This window comes from Denticeps clupeoides, chromosome 4, assembly GCF_900700375.1.
Source record: "Denticeps clupeoides chromosome 4, fDenClu1.1, whole genome shotgun sequence".
NCBI classification, from domain to species: Eukaryota; Metazoa; Chordata; class Actinopteri; order Clupeiformes; family Denticipitidae; genus Denticeps; species Denticeps clupeoides.
In genome coordinates this window covers 2,422,641-2,441,619 of record NC_041710.1, presented here as the reverse complement: position 1 = coordinate 2,441,619, position 18,979 = coordinate 2,422,641, and the positions used below count along the sequence as shown (strand labels likewise).

The following is an 18,979-nucleotide window of genomic DNA, read 5'->3' as shown; positions in this document are numbered from 1 at the left end:
CCTTCATCATCAACCCTGTCCCCTTCATCAACCCTGTATCCTTCATCAACCCTGTCTCCATCATCAAATCTGTCCCCTTTATCATTAATCCTGTCCCCTTCCACAAACTCTCCTTCATCATCAAATCTGTCCCCTTCATAATCAACCCTGTCCCCTTCATCAACCCTGTCCCCTTCATCAACCCTGTCCACTTCCACAAACTGTCCCCTTCATCAACCCTGTCCCCTTCATCAACCCTGTCCCCTTCATCAACCCTGTCCCCTTCCACAAACTGTCCCCTTCTTCAACCCCGTCCACTTCTTCAAACCTGTCTCCGTCATCAACCCTGTCCCCTTCATCAACCCTGTCCACTTCCACAAACTGTCCCCTTCATCAACCCTGTCCCCTTCATCAACCCTGTCCCCTTCCACAAACTGTCCCCTTCATCAACCCTGTCTCCATCATCAAATCTGTCCCCTTTATCATTAATCCTGTCCCCTTCCACAAACTCTCCTTCATCATCAAATCTGTCCCCTTCATCATCAACCCTGTCTCCTCCATCATTAATCCTGTCCCCTTCCAAACTCTCCTTCATCATCAATCCTGTCCCCTCCATCATCAACCATGTCTCCTTCATCATTCCTGTCCCCTCCATCATCCATCCTGTCCCCTCCATCATCAATCCTGTCCCCTTCCACAAACTGTCCCCTTCATCAACCCTGTCTCCTTCATCATCAAATCTGTCCCCTTCATCATCAACCCAGGTCCGCGTTTAATTCACTCCTGAGCTTTTGACGGACCATCTTTCACCCCATCAGGAAATGCATCATGGGATTGGAGTCATGTCAGTCCTGAACAATAAAACATTGATGAGCTCCATACAAGTTTCAGTGAGTTTAATATTTCCGGAATCCATATATGAGTGATGTGAAGGTGGAACCCCCAGGTGAAGGTCATTTTGGGAGGTCAATTCAATCAGGTTATTTTGACTCATCACTGCCATTCATACCCCATGGCATTTGATAGCAGATGGAATGACTGAATTGAGACCTAATTTTAATACAATTAATTGAAAATAGTTATAAAAATATCAACAGTAATACTGTCTGATTCTCCTGTCTGTTTATCACACCTGCTGATAGAATTTATTATTTCTTATATCCTGTCTACTGCATCCTCTCTGCTCTTTATATATATCTTTATAATAATACTAAAAAAAAAAAAAGTCATGTTGGAAAGGACGTACAAATGAACCAGAAAATAAATGAGAGATGGAATGGTGTCCAGACAGTCTGCGGAAGGACAGTGTGAGAGGGAGGATCTATTGTTCATGGGGGGGGGGGTCGCTACCTGGGGGCATGATTGGGCGTGACACCAGGGCTGGTTTGGTTCTCTGGAAACTCCTGGAATAGACATGATGAAAAGAAAGATGAAAATGAGGGGAATGAGGCTGGATGTCACACAAGTCCCCAGACGCGTCGACAGATCATGAGCTAACGGGCGACTCTCAGCCATTTGGGCTCAAACATGGAGACAACATCTGCATGTTTGACATCAAAGGGCTTCACGCACAAGGAGGACGTTCGTTTACATCTTCTGGTGCTCCTCACCTCATGGAATGGTGCATTTGAAAAGAATATTTGTATATAAGATGGTGCAGAATGAAAGAGAAAAGTCTAGGGGCTGATCGAAACCAGGCTGAAACGCGTCGGAACTGAACCGAGCCCCAGGGCCGCGCTGGGATGCTGATGCTGCTCAGCGCACGCAAGGCATTGGATGGGTTTTATGGGTGATCACATGACAATGAGTGTGAAAAGGGGGAGGGGCACGTCAGAGCGTTGACACCACATGGAGCTCCGCCCACCCGACTCGCTGTCACCTTTAATCACTAGAGGTGGGTGCAGCGAGATCCGACAGAAGCAGGAGAACAGCCTTGGCATCGGCCTTCACGACCACTTTTACTTTCATGCTCAAAGTCAATAGTCAATTTACGGTATTTTCAATGTACTTAATGGCCACTTCATTAGAAACACCTGCCTAAGCGGCTGTGGCGTGGGACCGTTCTGAGCACAACAGTGACACTGGTGTGGTGGTGGGATGCTGGAGTGGATCAGTGTCACTGCTGCGTAGAGATGGAACCACCCCCCCCAAATGCACACACATACACCCCGTACAAGTCACACACGGCGGGTCTCTAATACAGTGGCCAGTGGCGTAGCCGGACGCTGCTGCGTCAGCCTGGGTCAGGCCTAGAGCTTCTTTTCAGGACTGTTGGAGTTTTCTATAATCCAGCCCTGAATTTCACCGCTACACCGGAAATCTGCATTTCCAAAGGGAAGCAGGAAACAGTCCAAATACAGTCATTCCTTGTGAAAAAATAGTCAATTATTATTAAACTGAGCCGTTGATATAGTGCACTTTTATAAAATATCCCATTAAAGTAATTTCAGAGTATTAACGTCGTGTTTTAATTTTTACATTTGAATACACGTTAAAAACACCAGTGTTAGATTAGCAGTGCGCACTGTTATGCATTAAATTAAATGGGATTATACGGTTATACACAGTTACGGTCAGAAGGGGGCAGAAAATCCTAAATAAAACGAACACTGGTGTGTTCGCGGTGTACTCAGATGTTAAATAGTGTACTATTTTTCCACAAATCATCAGTGCACACATACACATACACACACACAGGTGCAGCACGCAACGTTTCTATATCTTGTGACCCAAGGATCGGGTACATGAGCTGGTGTCTCCAGATCCAGGATCAGCATTTGCACCCGGTTCAGCCCAGAAAGGGAGTCCAATTTGCACGACTTGTGCGGGAAGTTTGAGATCAGTTCCACGATCCTTGTGACACGCTGTAGGCCGCAGGCTACAATTCTCGTTCTAAAAAAAAACACACACACACACACACACACACTCAGACAACCCAGAGATGCAGGACTCTGCTATTCCTTCACGTGGAGAAGCCATGCGGCTCCGGCGCAGCCCATGCAGCAGGAAGGCGTGCTCACCACCACCAAAGCATGCAGGAATGGTGGAAAAACACCACGAGCAGTCCCACGCGGGACATACGGAGGGAGGGAGGGAGCGCTAGTTACCAAATTATCGCTCGGGCAGCGCTGTGGCCGCTTCTTGCGCAGGAAGTTGCCCAGAACTTTATCCTTAAAGACCTGGAGAAACAGAGCAGACGTGGCGTTACTCCTCACCGGGCCGGGAGCAGGATGCCAGGGACCAACACGTACCTCGTATAAGTAGTCGAATATCTCCAGGATGGTTAGAACGCTGGCGCCGATGAACAGGCCCATCTGCCCGCCAATGTCGCCTGAAACACACACACCGTCCTGCTTTCAGAAGACCGCCACTTTCCCACCTCGTGTCGTGCTAATTTGTGTTTCAGAATTGCAATGTTAACACCGGATCAGACCAGACCAAGTACTCGGTCCAGGGCTGGTAGTAGATTACACACTCGCCTGTGAACCAGAAGACCCGGGTTTGAACCCCACTTATTACCATCGTGTCCCTGAGTGTCTCCAGGGGGGGACTGTCCCTGTAACTACTGACTGTAAGGCGCTCTGGATAATGGCGTCTGGTAAATGCCGTAAATGTAGGTGGTCTGGTCCACATGGTCCACTGACGGACTGTTTCGGTTCTCTCTAAATTCCATCAATATGTGGACTTTGCAACGAGACGAGAAAAACGTGCTGAATCTCGTTCTCACCAACATTGCCAGTCGGACCACGTCACTGTTATTTTATTCTGGACCCAGACCCACAAAACCGGTTCTGAAGCAGGTGAGAACCTGGCCAACCGGGGCTGTTTCCAGTGTCACCGATGACCATCACCACAAGACCAAACCAGAAGCTGTGGATGACTGCAGAGGTGGGTGAGCTGCTCACAGCTCGAGACTCCGCCCTCAGGAAGGGTGACATGGTGGCCCTAAGATCAGCGAGGGCCAGACTGTCTCCAGCCATTAGAGCAGCAAAGCCTGCACAGGGCAGGAAACCAGCGGTGACACGCGGCGCATGTGGCAGGACATCCAGGTCGTCATGAACTACAGGACTAAAACCTCTGACAGTGACGGTGACCCCTCCCTACCAACGACGTCTACTCACGATTCAACAGAACTGACAGAACGACGTAACCGCGAGTAAATCCAACCGTCCTTCCAGTGATCAGGTGTTGTGTCCCCACGGGGGACGTGTGTAAAACTCTTCACAGAGTTAACTCACGAAAGGCTGCTGGACCAGACAACATCCCTGGAAGGTGCTCAGAAGATGTGCAGACCAGCTGGCAGATGTCCTCACCGACATCTTCTCACAACATCTCACTGAGCACCACCGTTGTTCCTACATGTATCAAGGCCACCACCATCGTGTCCGTACCCATGATCGGAAACAGCATCTCCAGCATGGAGATATCACACCGTTCACAAATATATTTCTTAATTCAGCAATAAACCAAACACCATTCACAAATGTATTTCTCGACTCACTAAATTTTTTCATATGACCGCCGGCCTGGCGGTTAAGGAAGCAGACACGTAATTGAAAGGTTTCCGGTTCGAATCCCGAACCGCCAAGGTGCCACTGAGGTCCCCTTGAGGAAGTCACCGTCCCCACACACTGCTCCCCGGCCGCCTGTCATGGCTGCCCACTGCTCACCAAGGTTGATGGTTAAATACAGAGGACACATTTCACTGTGTGCTGTGCTGCAGTGTATCGCAATCACTTCACTTTCACTAGAAAAAAAAAAGAAAAAGATAAACCTGCATTTACAAACCACCGTATATATTTGTGAATTCCCTGTAATGTTCCATATTTCTCTTCTCAGGATGACGCATCGACTGATGTAAAATATTTAATTGTATCTCCTTTTTGTCCACTTCACAAGCCAAACTCTTCAACATCACGAATAAACTGAAAAAACGTGTGCTTCTTCCCTTCAGAAACTAGGATCCACTTTTCCTCCAGATCTTCTGCGCTCTGCTTAATGCGCATGTCTTCCATTTATACAGTAGATGGCAACATTTCTCCCGTTCCATCATCACACGTGGGCTCCAAATATAACACTGTATGACACATAACTCAGTGATTAATGTCCCGAGAACATTTATTTCAAAAGGTAGCCAATCAGATATCTCCGAAGTTTACAGCCAATCACATCAACGGACGTTCGAGAGTTAGATTTCATGTTGACTACATGGCGCATTGTCATGTTTGAAAAATGTAAGGTTATCCACAAATTTGTACGGTCATTTGTAAATGCAGCTTTATCGGTTTGTGAATACATTTATTAAAAGCTGAACTAAAGTCGACAAAAGCTTCCCAGCATAGCGGCACATAGACGACAGTCCCAGAAGCTCTTCTCTGGGGCCATCTGTAGTCTCGGGAAAACTCCGGTTTGGTTGTGTTTCCTTTGTTTTGGCTTCTTCCTGTCGGGGTAGAACCATCCATGGAGACCCCACGGTCCTGTCTTCTGGGTTATCGCTGATGTAACAAGGTCAGGAGATCCCGATGGCTGTGTGTGCACAGTGAATGGCATCACTATCACATTTATATTATAGCAGTATTTGCACATTTTTTACCTTCGTTACTAATTTTACTGTTTTTAGCGCTGTGTGTAGTCTTTGTTGTTATCTTGTATCCAGTTTGTCGCATGTTCCGTTTATGTAACGTTGTTGAAATGTTACATGTAGCACCAGGTTCCGGAGAAGCGTTGTTTCCTCTCCCTGTGTACCGTCTAACACGTATGTACCTCAGCTTGAACTTGAACTTGACTTGAGACGATGTGTTCAGGCAGCTACCTTCAGCATCTGGTCCTGGACCAGCAGACTGCAGCCGCTTCCACCAGGTCACAATCTGTTGACCTCTGACCCCTGAGCAATGCACTGAACCATGTGACCCACTGTTTGGCACATGCTCCTCACTCCTTTATGGTGTCCCTGCCTTCGACCCAGGGTGTATCAAGGCAGCGCGGTGATATTGGTTCTGCTGGAAACCTCTGTAACTGATACATTGGTACCAGATATTGCAGCAGATGCCTTCAGAGCTCTAGTGGAGACCTGTCAGCAACTACTGTGTAGAGAAAGAAAGAAATATGAAATCTGGGTTTTGAATGATCTTTAATGACTGTGAACTAGCCGATATTTTGTTTTTCTTGGTATCTACTGGCCCTTCCCCAAGCTGTGGCCCACACAGCGAGCACATGATGAATGCTGGGACAGTCTGGGATGGGAGGAGGGGACAGTTATTGACGATGTGACGCTGGCCATATGGATCTCTGCAGCCCTGAGTAATGGATATGTGAGACTCACCCAGTAATCCAGCGATTTCATACGCCTTCTTCTGCTCAATCTTCTCATAGTTCAGCGCCTCGAAGAAGATGTCCAGAACCAAGATGTTTTCCCTGAAACACACACACACACACACACACACACACACACAGACATTGTGAATAATCTACAAATGAAATGCAGCTTAACACTCCTATTAATTGGCTCACAAAATGTCAATTTTCCTGTTGAGATGCTCTCTAAATTAAATTTAGTGATGAAATATAATTAAATAAACGTATGATCTCGCTGTATTAAACGGAATGGAAATTCTAGAATAAATGGAAATTCTTGTTCCAATGCACACATCATGTCACAATTTGAGCATGTAAAATCCTTCTCAGAAGCAGCACGGTGCACAACTTTTCTCCCTCCTGGTGTGGTGTGTAGTTGAGCACCAGTGGCCAAAACACAAGAGGATGTCTCAACTTCACCCAAAACACCTGACCCACCATGTCAGCTGTGGACGAAACGTGGCTCGATGGGACGATTTTTACGCTGTGTACAGTAGAAGTGGTTTCGTAAGAGACGTAATAAACGTTCCTCACCCAATATACTGCTCCGTTTTATTGAACTTCTTGGCCAGGTACTTTGCCGAGGCCTTGCTGGGTATCTTCACCATGGACAGCTCCTTACCGTAGCGGGTCATGTTACAGGGGGTCTCACAGACACAGTAGTCATTGTCTTTCTCCACCAGAAAATCTGTGGACATGGGAGGACGGGGTTGAAATGCAGACAAATGCAACATATAACTGATGAAAAGACGAGGAGAGCAGAATAATTTATTCTGAAACGCACCTAACGCTGGGTCAGCGCAGTCTTTGTACTGTTCAGGTGTGCAGACGGTGGAGGTTCCTGGTCCGAGTGACAGCACACAAGGGTATAAAAGATATAAAACACAAAATCAAAACCAAAATGACACCGACACTGAATGTTTCTGAAGCATTTGGAGAAATATTCAAATTTTTTCAAGGCCATTTCCCCCTGTTCATTATTAGAACAATCATCCAAGGCTGGTGCTGATACAAATTTATGACGAAATATCTTTGTCAACGAACCTTTATGATGTGGCAAAGAAGATGCAATGTAAATGCTGGTCATGTGACAATAAATACATCAAAATATATCATGTAATATTTTTGATAAATAAAAACAAGACTAAATGATTTTTACAAAATAAAACTAGACTAAAATGTCTCTTTCAATGATGAAAACGAGACATTGTTGCTTAGGTTGTTATTATTATTATGCAGTATTTCTGTTTCCTGTTTGTCCCATCTGGTCACACAGATTATGTCACTTCCTCAACACGCATTCCAGGGATTATTTATATTTCAGAATGCTTGTGGTGGGTTATAGTTACACAAGGTTTGACTAAAAGAAAATGTTTTTTTTTGTCTGTTCTACCAGGTACGTGTACTATATTGACTGGGTTAAATAGCATTGTATTAATAAAAGAGACTAAAATATAATTTTCAATGACTAAATCTAGACTAAAATATTCTGACTTAAAATGAGTCTGGACTTGATTACGACTAATAAAGACTAAAATGACAGCTTGATGCACAGACTGGATGGAGTCTGGACTCGACATCCATCCTGACTGATGACACAGCGCTGCAGACACCAGGCCTGCACATCAGCAGCTTGGCTCTTGTCCACCAGTCTGCAGGACACGGGAAAATGTTATTTCATATTGGCTACTGCTGATTCAAGGTCTGAGGCACAACAACTCTTCCCCACAGAGCCACACCCGCCTTCTTAGTCATATTTTATCAGGATTTTTTTTTTTTATACCATTCGCTGTGCTGGAGGTCCAACTGGAGCTGAATAATATCGGGAAGGAAGGTAATGCCTGAGTGAATCTCAGAGCTGCTGTTCAAGCTCTACAAGTTTCTCAGAAACAGGCGCACACTCGTCCCCTTCTCCAGAGAGCCAATTAGTGTCCGTCCGGGGCGCGGCGTACCTGGCATGTGCACCATCCTGCAGTTGCAGTTCTCGATCAGGTAGCGCGTCTCGCAGTCGATGCGGCAGGCCGTGATGCTGTAGGTGCTGAAGAACTCGGAGTCGATGGGGGTGGATTTGCAGTCTCCCCACGGCGGAGGGAGGTACTGCAGCTGAAACACACCACAGGCCTCGCCTGGTTACCGCCAGCGAGCAGCGCGTCTCCACAGCGAGCAGCCAGGCAGGCCGGCCAAGCAGCAAGCCGACGAAACACACGGCACACGTCACGGCACGTCACGGCACGTCACGGCACGCCACGCCACGCCACGTCACGTCACGTCCAACCGACACATGTACAGTGTTGCTAAATATATCAGCTTAGAATTATTCATCAAAAGAAAGAGACTCGTGTGAGAAACTGCATTCCTGGGCAGGCAGAGAGCATGCAGGACGTCAGCGCTCTACAACCTGAAGAAAAAGCAGCACGGCATCATGGGTAATGGAGACACCGAGAAGGACGTAGGAGCCCTGAGGTCCAATCATCTAGACTTGCCTAAATTGCAACTCGCGTTTGACACGTGGACTTTTCCCGCCTCGTCAGGAGCTCTTGCGTGGGGGTTTTGGGGATCAGCTTCTTCTTAATGAGTCTGGATGAACGGAACCGGAACTGCCGTCACAGACACTGTCCCGTTAGGAATATCACATGGTGCAGATTTATGCATTAGACGTTTACACCACAAAACCAGAGATTTCTCCGTCCACACTGTCCATCATGGATGTGCTTCAGGACACACCGGGGTGCAATGATCACATGACCGCTCCCACCTGAGCTGTAGTTCTCGTTTCCCTTCTCAGTGATAATGGCGGTGATGATGGAGGTGATGGAGGTGGGGAGGACTGGACAGATGCTGGGTGGCGGGGGAGGAGAGCACATTCCATCTGGACAGGCCACAGCCAACGCCGCCGCATGCAGCTCAGCTCCACCCAAAACACATCAGGCCACATACGCTACCCGCTGCTCTTGGGTGGAAACGAACGTTTGGAAGCCGGGAGCCACGCCAAAGCCCAGCTCGTTGGGAAACGGCGGCTCAGACTGAGCGTGAATCTGAACTTTGACCCCAGCTTCGTACGACGTCTCATCTGCAAAGGCGAGCGGGACACGTCTGAGTTTAGTCACCGTCCCCGTCACGGACAGGGCGTCTCTTACCTGCACACCGAATCATGTTATTCAGGCTTATTAATCAAAATCTTTTCCCAGCACAGAGGAACTCAGATTAAGGGGTTCAGTCGGCAGGAGAACACAGAGGAACATCTGAAAGCAGAACCCTGCTCATCCAAACCATGTCTGACATTATTAACACATCTTTCATCACATTTGTAGTAATCATGCACGGAAATATTGATATTTCGCCTGTCAGAAATCATTCAAATCTTGGGCCCCTTCCGTCTCAGGCCAGAGCCCAGAACCAACTTGATGTGATTCCGGTCCACATCTGGACCAAAAACACATCTGTCCACATCGGTCCACATGCCACATGAGGATAACCAGAGCTGGCTCACCATGGGGGCCATCACTGGGCAGAGACAAATTAAGATCGTATCAGATTTCATTTTTAGTTGATGCTGACAAATGACAGAAGAAGAACAGAAATAAGGGAGCAAATACAGAAACGGGACAGTGAATCAACACAAGTTCATGGTGTACGTATGGATGAATGTATGCATGTGCGTGGCGCTGATGAGTTTTATGCTGAACTCTGAGGCCTCCGCTGGACTTGGACTATTTAGGCGCATGCTATATATTTTTAATCTTTAATGCCTTGAGGACCGCTGGCCTGCACAGTAGAACGTAACGCAGCACCGGCGAATCTGGCTCTTTAAGAGAAATGAACAGTAATGATGAACTGTACTGACGGGTGGCAAATGGAGGAATAGTCCAGGAAGAACCCGTCCTGCCGCGGCATTTTCCAGAAAAATATTCATTATTTTGTACGGATGGAACAGGCCACAAGAAGTACAAAAATATTGGCAGCAGGAAGGATTCCTTTGTAAACTTGGATCCAAAGCACATATTTTCCTGGGACAAGTGAAACCAATTTGAATTTGATCAGAGCTGCATAACATCAGGAATATGGCTGTGTGGATTTTTTCTTCAACGGGAAAAAAATATAGATTAATTTAATAATTGTAGTATTACGAATTCATGGTCAAGTTACTCTTATTAAGATAATATTTAAATTGAATGTTGAATCATTTTTTTATGTTTATGTATGTAACATACTTGCTAAAATGACTAAAATTAGCAAATTTGTACTTTTCATGGAATAATTCTCACTTGCTTACATGTTTATTTCCTATTTCTCTTTAATATCTAGTTCTGTCTTTTCTCTTCTGCCTCCACCCATCTTTTTGATCTCTGGTAAAATATATCGAGCTTTCCTCCTCCCCTTGTGAAAATATTAGATCCATTTCTAATCGTGAACTTTTTGCTTTACACACTTCTTCTGGCTTTGCGGGAGCCAGAATTCCCTCGGGCGATGCATGTCTCTGTGAAGCTCTGTGCAGAAGACGCTTTTATGAGTTGTTTTTCCTCCAGTTGATATAACCTCAGCCCTTATGAAAGTGTTCTGCACTGGTGGACAGCTTTTCTTCAGGTTGTAATGCGCGGTGGACGGGCGGGGCGGGGCGGGGCAGGGCGTTAGCGTAGCAGGAGCTGCAGGCGTGTGGTGCGGTACGCTGAGCATTAGGTACCAGTTGCTGCTGACACGACACAAATGTTTGAAAGCCAGGAGCCACACCAAATCCCAGCTGGTCTATGAAGGGGGGCTCGTCCTGGCTGTGGATCTGAACCTTGATGCCTGCTTCGTAGGACGTCTCGTCTGTGGACACACACGCCAGACAGGTGAACAGCAGCTCAGCTGACATCAGCGAACACAACTTGAAGCAGAGTAGCGAGGATGAAGCATGCACTAGTTTAAATCAAGATGTCTTACTGGGAGCTCCGCCTATTGTCACGTGACCGACTTCATTTATAACCAGAATGCTAAATAGTTTGATGGAGAGAAAAGGTCAGTACATTTCTCAGGGACACAACTGAAGGTCCACTAATTGGTGTCTCTTTGTCTAGACATCCGAGACTCAATAATAAAAAAGATTGATCCCTGTACAGTCATTAGCACATTTATATTAGATCTGGGGGGCGTGGCCTGGGTGCAAACTGCACTGCACTATAAGAAGTGATGATGCTGCCGGCAGTCAGTGCGAGGGCCTCATCACAGGCTTATTAGAAGAATAAAAATGGACAAAACTCAAACGCAAACTGAGCAAATGGAGAAGATTTCAGGATGAGGAGATTGGAGAGACTCAGAGCCTAACATCATATCAGAAAATGCTCTAAACCTGACAACTAATTAAACAAAATGAGTCCCTCTCCAAACCAATAAGACCGAAAACAATATGGATGGGACAACAAAGACAAAGATACGAGACACATACAAGAGACGGTGGGAGAAGAAGACCACAGGGGAGAAATACTGAATTTTTCCAGTGTATTTTGTGAAGGTTTACCGCAGAATTGAATGGAACCTCTGGCTGATGTGTATCTTCTTGGCCCGAGTTTCAGTTCCGTGCTGAAAACGTTCCTCATCTGGCCTGGGTTCTCTGCACAGTGCCTCATTTTGTTTGTGAAAACGGGACCCATTAATTATAATCACCATACTAAAGCTCGGATGATGGATTTTACTCGGGATTTATACATAAAGGAGTTTTATTCTCTTGGCTCTATTCAGTTTTGCCGGAAACGGTCCTTTCATCCAATTCTTTTCCAGACAATGTATTCCCCGAAACGAACACGGGGAGGGCGGGAACCTCACCTGTCTCCCCCCAGACGGGCAGATATTCATCCTGCTGGATGTCCAGCATGATCTCCAGGCCGTTCCCCGTCCCTCCTTTCAGCGTGGTGAGCAGCGGGTTCCCGTCCAGGCCCGAGTTGAACGTGTAGCACTTCCCGTATCTGGTGTAGATCTGCAGAGCGGGAGAAAAAAAAAATCCAATTAAATAAAATCTCGCCCACTCGTCCACCAGCGTGGGTCAGACGAGATCTCAGCCTGTCAGCTGCATGTCACATTCTGGAGTTTCTGAAACCACAGAGGGCAACGATGATGAATCACTGTGGAAAGCAAAACGTCCAAAGGAGTCTTCAAACGTTCCGTTAACCAAACAGACATGATCACACGCCACCTGCTAACCAAGACCACGACCTCAATCCGTGACCTGGCACCAGATCATTAATAAAACTTTCCTAATCCAGGCCTGATAGAGTCAGAAAAATCTTTTCAAATCCCTGCTCTACATCTCCAGCTGCGGCCGTGATCAATATGTTTTATTAATTCCTTTCATTTAAAAAAGGTTGCACTTCAGGTCTCTCTGAGGAACATGTAGGCTCAATATTTCATTAATTTATGATTTTTCGCTGCATGCTGCAGAATCCTGTAATGGCAGCTGGGCTGCTGGATGCTTTAAAGAGGCATTCTGGCACATCCAAACCAAATCATATTTATTGATTTTTATCCAAGTACATTACAAGATTAAAATGTAATATAAAAGTTAGCATGTCTACAAAGGTACCGCAAATACATTTCAAATGAATAAAATAAAACATATATCATGAAATTTTGAAACATCATCAGGTAACAAGAAACGATTTCAAGCTACTAATAACCTGTCCAGCTCCCTGCAACCCAAGAGCAGCTAGTGGACAAACAGCACAGTGAATTCAGCCATCTGGTTGTTTTTCTACTGCTGTTGCCATGGCAATATGATTAATACCTTCTGCAAATTATTTTTCATACACCCAAAAACCATAAACACTACACATTACTGGATTTTAACAGACCCTTACAGAAGACCCACAAACCTACACCCTTCTGAAGAGTCCCCAACCCAAACTTACACCCTTCTGAAGAGTCCCCATTCCAAACTTACACCCTTCTGAAGAATCCCCATTCCAAACTTACACCCTTCTGAAGAGTCCCCATTCCAAACTTACACCCTTCTGAAGAATCCCCATTCCAAACTTACACCCTTCTGAAGAGTCCCCATTCCAAACTTACACCCTTCTGAAGAGTCCCCAACCCAAACTTACACCCTTCTGAAGAGTCCCCATTCCAAACTTACACCCTTCTTAAGAGTCCCCATTACAAACTTACACCCTTCTGAAGAGTCCCCATTCCAAACCTACACCCTTCTGAAGAGTCCCCAACCCAAACTTACACCCTTCTGAAGAGTCCCCAACCCAAACTTACACCCTTCTGAAGAGTCCCCATTCCAAACTTACATCCTTCTGAAGAGTCCCCAACCCAAACTTACACCCTTCTGAAGAGTCCCCAACCCAAACTTACACCCTTCTGAAGAGTCCCCATTCCAAACTTACACCCTTCTGAAGAGTCCCCAACCCAAACTTACACCCTTCTGAAGAGTCCCCATTCCAAACTAACACCCTTCTGAAGAGTCCCCATTCCAAACGTACACCCTTCTGAAGAGTCCCCATTCCAAACTTACACCCTTCTGAAGAGTCCCCAACCCAAACTCCAACCTTCTGAAGAGTCCCCAACCCAAACTTACACCCTTCTGAAGAGTCCCCAACCCAATCTACACCCTTCTGAAGAGAAGTGAAGTAATTGTCATTGTGATACACTGCAGCACAGCACATGTGCACACAACTAAATGTGTCCTCTGTATTTAGAAAGTAGAAAAGAAAGTGAAGTGATTGTCACATGTGATACACAGCAGCACAGCACACGGTGCACACAGTGAAATTTGTCCTCTGCATTTAGCCATCACCCTTGGTGAGCAGTGGGCACCATGACAGGCGCCCGGGGAGCAGTGTGTGGGGACGGTGCTTTGCTCAATGGCACCTCAGTGGCAACGTGGCGGATCGGGATTCGAACTGGCAACCATCTGATTATGGGGCCACTTCCTTAACTGCTAGGCCACCACTGCCCCAGTGGAAGAGTCCCCAACCCAAATAACACCAACTAAACAACTACAAAAACTACACTGGCAGCTGCCAGTTACACGTCCTTCACATTCCTGACAAATGAAATATTACAGAGCGCTGAGGCTCCCACCACTGTAGGTCCAAGCTGGGATAAGAGAGAAAGTCCAGAAGTGAGGAGAACAGAGATAACAGGGACAGACAAATGGGCTCCGGTTGGTAACGAGATCCCACGAGCATCACTGTCAACATCAGACACGGAGCCTGAGCTCCAGAGAGACCCGCGTCAGTTCACTGCTCGTCCACCATCGGCCTGACTGCATCTGACAGACTGAAAAAGGCAGAAAGCGTGTTAAAGCTCTACAGTTCCTGTCCACATGTCAGATGTTCGGCTCTGGCACTTTCCACAGCTTTTTTAATGGCCAGCTTATTAAACTCGACTCAGTCTCACCAAAAATACTCCCTCATTTAGATCTAATCTCCTGGCTGGGGAGATAAAAATCTGCTTCTCTCTGTCTTCTCGAATCCTGCATTGTTGTCCCAGGCGCTGCAAGTGGTTTTTGTAATTTCATGAGACGCGTCAGTGCGAATTCACCCGTGTTTTCCCTCCAGGCATTCAAGAAGACGTTCCTCCACAAAACCCCCCGGGATACGGGGTCTGAACCACTGAGGTCATTCTAATGTTCTACCTTTCACAGACGGATAGGGGACAAGGCCACAGCGGGACAACTGACGTCCACCTGACCATTGTTCAACCTTAGTGTTTGTCTCTATAAGCCTCTGGATAGCGAAAGTTCCCTTTGAGATTGATCTATCAGTACACATAAAACTGCAGCATAGATGAGATCTGCTCTGCTAACGTCTCGGCCCCGCCCAGTGTCTGGCATGATGGAGGGTCGTGGTGTGTCCTGAGAAGAAGTGTTAGAGGTCACAGCTCCTGAGCAGGGCTGAGGCGATACTGAACGGCGGGTCGTGTACTGACTAAACAGTTATCAGTGGCGCAACATGATTGAAACATGTAAAAGATGGATAAGTTATACCCTGGTGCCAGTCTCCAGATCACATGACCGGAGAGACCCAGTCGGCCCTGAAAAACAACAGGAAGCCGTCCAGATGTGCTGCACGCTGCATTATTAATGACCAAGACTTCATCACCCTTCTACCGAAACCTGAACTTATGAATTTTAATAGTGCAGCCGATTAATGCTGGTCAGAATTTCAAAAGCCAGCCAGAGTCTAATGAGCCAATAACGTTGCGAACGCTTAATATATTCAAATTTTTCAAAAGGACGCCTGCATTAAAAAAAGCTAAACAACCTAATTATTTCACTGCGCTGTGCCTCGAAAACGATTAAGGCAAATTTAATCTTCAGCCAATATCTCACGTCATTCTCGTTTAAATAAATGAACAACCTTTGGCTCATTAAAAGCCACCATGGGGCAGGTCCAGAAGAGTTTCAGGAAAAGCATTAAGTTGGTGTCAGAGGAGAAGCGTTTCGGAGAGGTACGGCACTGCGGCGGTTCTAATTAAACCCGCCCGTTCGCTGAAATATTCATGACGCCCATTAACGTTCCGACCTGCGGGGGAGGAGCGGACCTGGCGGCTCGTTTTAGTCAAGGTTCAACATCGGCGTGACCTTAGTTCCAATAGCGATATTTACACCGACATTCACACCGATACCGAGGCTTCAAGCACGAGCAGAAACGGCCCCGCTGTCCTGCAGGCTTTGACGGGCGCAGCCCGGCTACGTACTGGTGTGAAGTTTCTGGCCGTGCAGTTCTGGCCCTGGAACCGGCACTCCAGCAGCATGTCCTCCAGCTGGTGGCCCAGGCGGCCGACCATCTCGGCCGTGTCGGGCCCGGCCGGCGGCGCGTAGTCGGAGAAGTCCAGGAGGCGCAGCAGGCGCTCGCGGTGGACGCTGTGTCTCAGCAGGGCCAGGCTCCGCCGGTTGACCGTGTGGTTCTGGTGCATGATGTCCATCCAGTAGCCGCTGTGGTACAGGTCCGCCCGCGTCAGACCCGACACCCGGAACAGGTTCTGGTTGCAGAGGGTGACGGCCGGGAAGGTCATGTTGTACGCCCACACCATGTGGATCTTGGTGACGGCGGGGAAGGAGAGCAGGTAGAGAACCCGGTTCCACGACCAGGTGAAGAGGAGTCCCAGGCAGATGAAGATGGCCAGGAGCCACAGCAGCCGCTGGGCTCGGGACTTGTCCCGGGAAAACAGGTATCTCAGCCCGTGGACCTTTGTTCTCATCACGAAAGCCCCTGTGACGTCCTTCAGGCTTTCATTCTCCTGCCTCTCCGCCCGCAGGCATCTTCTCTCAGTATTGGGTGAAGGACTCGGACTTCCAGGCTCTTTAGATGCCACGCTGGGACCCATTTTTCCTTAATTCGGCTCGGTCGCTCTATTTACTGTCTACTCCCAGTCCGTCGGTCGGAAGCGTGAAAGGAAAAATCCGGCAGGATCTCAGCGCGTTGCAGGAGAACGCAGCCAGAGGAGAAGCCAGCTGGAGTTGAAGAAGAAGAATATCACCCACGCAGTGCGGCGGCTCCACAGGTTCCAGACCCACGGCGTGTATCTCCCCTCCCGGTCCTCTCCTGAGTAAAGCGCTGCTTTCCCCCGATCCACTCGGCTGCCTTTTGTTTTGAGAGCTTCTGGGACTCCACCCCTCCCTTTAGAAAATCCTCCGTATTCCGTGTTGGTGGGCTCACATCTCTCTCTCCGTCTCGCTGTACATTCCCCAGAAACAGCTTTCTGTTACTGGCGGGGGAAATAGATGGGGAGTACCGTACGTTACACCGCAGCTACGAGCCGTAATGACTTTAACCACGTACTAGAGGTCAGGACGTAAGTCCTTTTACATTTACAGCGTTTACCAGACGCCCTTATCCAGAGCGACTTACAGTCAGAAGTTACAGGGACAGTCCCCCCCTGGGGACACTCAGGGTTAAGTGTCCTGCTCAGGGACACGATGGTAGTAAGTGGGGTTTGAACCTGGGTCTTCTGGTTCACAGGCGAGTGTGTCACCCGCTAGGCTAGTTTCGGCATTCTAACATTCGCTGCCCACATCACTTGAACGAGGCAGAAGGCGGTTTGGGCTCCTCCGCGGTTTACTAATGACCCGCTTCTCGCCGAGCAGAGACACCCCGAGCTGCATCCCGATCACGCCGCCATCTGCAGAACCACCAGAACACACGCCGACACCCGCTGAACGGCCACGCCGCCGCCACATGTGGAGTCCGGCAGGCCGGAGGTCAAGTCGGCTGCGCGTTGCGCCTTTTTAGCTGTTTAATTAACAGAAGCTGCGCCTAGAGTTGTGAGGTCTCTCTAGACCGAAGCCGAAATGCGGACATGGTGCCTGGCTCGTGGGGAGATGATTAATTAGCATGAATTATGTTTGAGTTAACGGGTGGATTTACAGACACAGATTATGGCTTCAATTACAGTAAACTACCCTCTTACAGGGCCAATCAGAACCAGACAGGAGCATCAGTATCTTCGTAACAATTCGAAATTTAAAGACCAATTGGACTTCCGTCACTCTATGGAGCTTGATGGCAGGCTCAAACCGTCCAAAGAGCCTCTGAAATGATTGTGGTGCTAAGCCGAAGTCACCGGTCCAGCTGTAGGTTCAGAGCCACGCGGCTGTTATTTTCCAGGAACATCTGGACGATAAACCAGGGACGTCTACCAGGTACGCAGCATAAAAGCAGGAATGCGAGGTGTGACCCACATTTCCAGTGTTCTAGAGATCTAATCTGATCACACAAGATTTTTAATTACGTTCCTTCTGCCCGTATCCTCAGAATCTCTCCGATGAGATCTGCAGGCAGAATGTCACCTTAACCAACTTTCACCACCAGCTTTAACGTTTAAGGTTGGCTTTAAACGCACGTTTTCCACACGTTTGTCTGAACTGAGAGAGCCTGCATTAGTGAGGGTGAGGGTCTCAGGATGAAGGAGATGAAGCACCCCTGGATCATCATTACCTTTATCTGACCCTTGGACCGGAGGTAATATTGAACTCTCATCTAATTGGTGCCCAGGGCCAGTCTGGGATGGATGGTGACCGGTAGACGGCTGGGATCAGTGCTCTTCCCTGATTGGAGGACGCAGCTCGTGCTCCAGTCTTATTACCTAGTAAATAAAATGTATGAACCCAACAGTGAAAATCAATAATTCATGCATTAATAAAGGGCTAGATGGGCATGGCCGGTTTTTTATAAAAATCCCTGACGCATGTGTGTAAAGCTGCAGGATCACTGCTTCGCGAATCCAGCTATTACTTAAAGGGTCTGAGCTACAGTGATGGACTTTCTCCAGCGTTCAGGAGACGCTGCGCTTTTCAGATCAGGGTGTAGGAGGACAGGGTCCAGGAAACGGGCGTTTCGTGAGAATAATCTGCAGACAGGCTCTCTCTGTTTGGTGCAGATTGTAAAAAGGTTCTCTGTCTCTCTTTTAGCACCATGGGAGCATCATAGCCATTAAAGACATACATCAAGAAATAACTGATATGCTTTTGTTCTGTTCATATCTGTATATTTTGTAATGACAGCTGGTATCTGGTAATTCAACTGTGAACAACACAATAAAAAAAAAATTAATGAATCATTTCCTGTTGGTGACATTAAAATGATTACATTTTTTAAAAATTTGTTAAGATGCACTTTACAGTATACAAGGATAACATATTATATGGACTACAATGCAACTAAGT

At 47.4% G+C, this 18,979-nt stretch overlaps 1 protein-coding gene across 8 annotated transcripts in view; it reads right to left on the bottom strand.

Annotated features, from left to right (window-relative positions):
* The window catches only part of asic1c (acid-sensing (proton-gated) ion channel 1c), an 80,449-nt gene that overhangs the window by 2,031 nt on the left and 59,439 nt on the right, over positions 1-18,979 (bottom strand). Inside the window, exons 1-10 of one of the 8 annotated variants that reach the window (XM_028976815.1) lie at positions 16,012-17,040; positions 12,136-12,286; positions 11,015-11,142; positions 8,286-8,436; positions 7,118-7,174; positions 6,868-7,021; positions 6,302-6,393; positions 3,231-3,310; positions 3,087-3,158; positions 1,330-1,382 (exon numbers count right to left, since the gene is read on the bottom strand). In XM_028976815.1, the coding sequence (XP_028832648.1) occupies positions 1,330-1,382; positions 3,087-3,158; positions 3,231-3,310; positions 6,302-6,393; positions 6,868-7,021; positions 7,118-7,174; positions 8,286-8,436; positions 11,015-11,142; positions 12,136-12,286; positions 16,012-16,641 (1,568 nt within the window). In that variant the 5' untranslated portion in view covers positions 16,642-17,040. Of the gene's footprint in view, positions 1-306; positions 2,872-3,086; positions 3,159-3,230; positions 3,311-6,301; positions 6,394-6,867; positions 7,022-7,117; positions 7,175-8,285; positions 8,437-9,275; positions 9,404-11,014; positions 11,143-12,135; positions 12,287-16,011; positions 17,058-18,979 lie in introns of those variants that run through there. The other 7 variants (XM_028976814.1, XM_028976813.1, XM_028976816.1 and 4 more) reach the window with 7 other exon arrangements.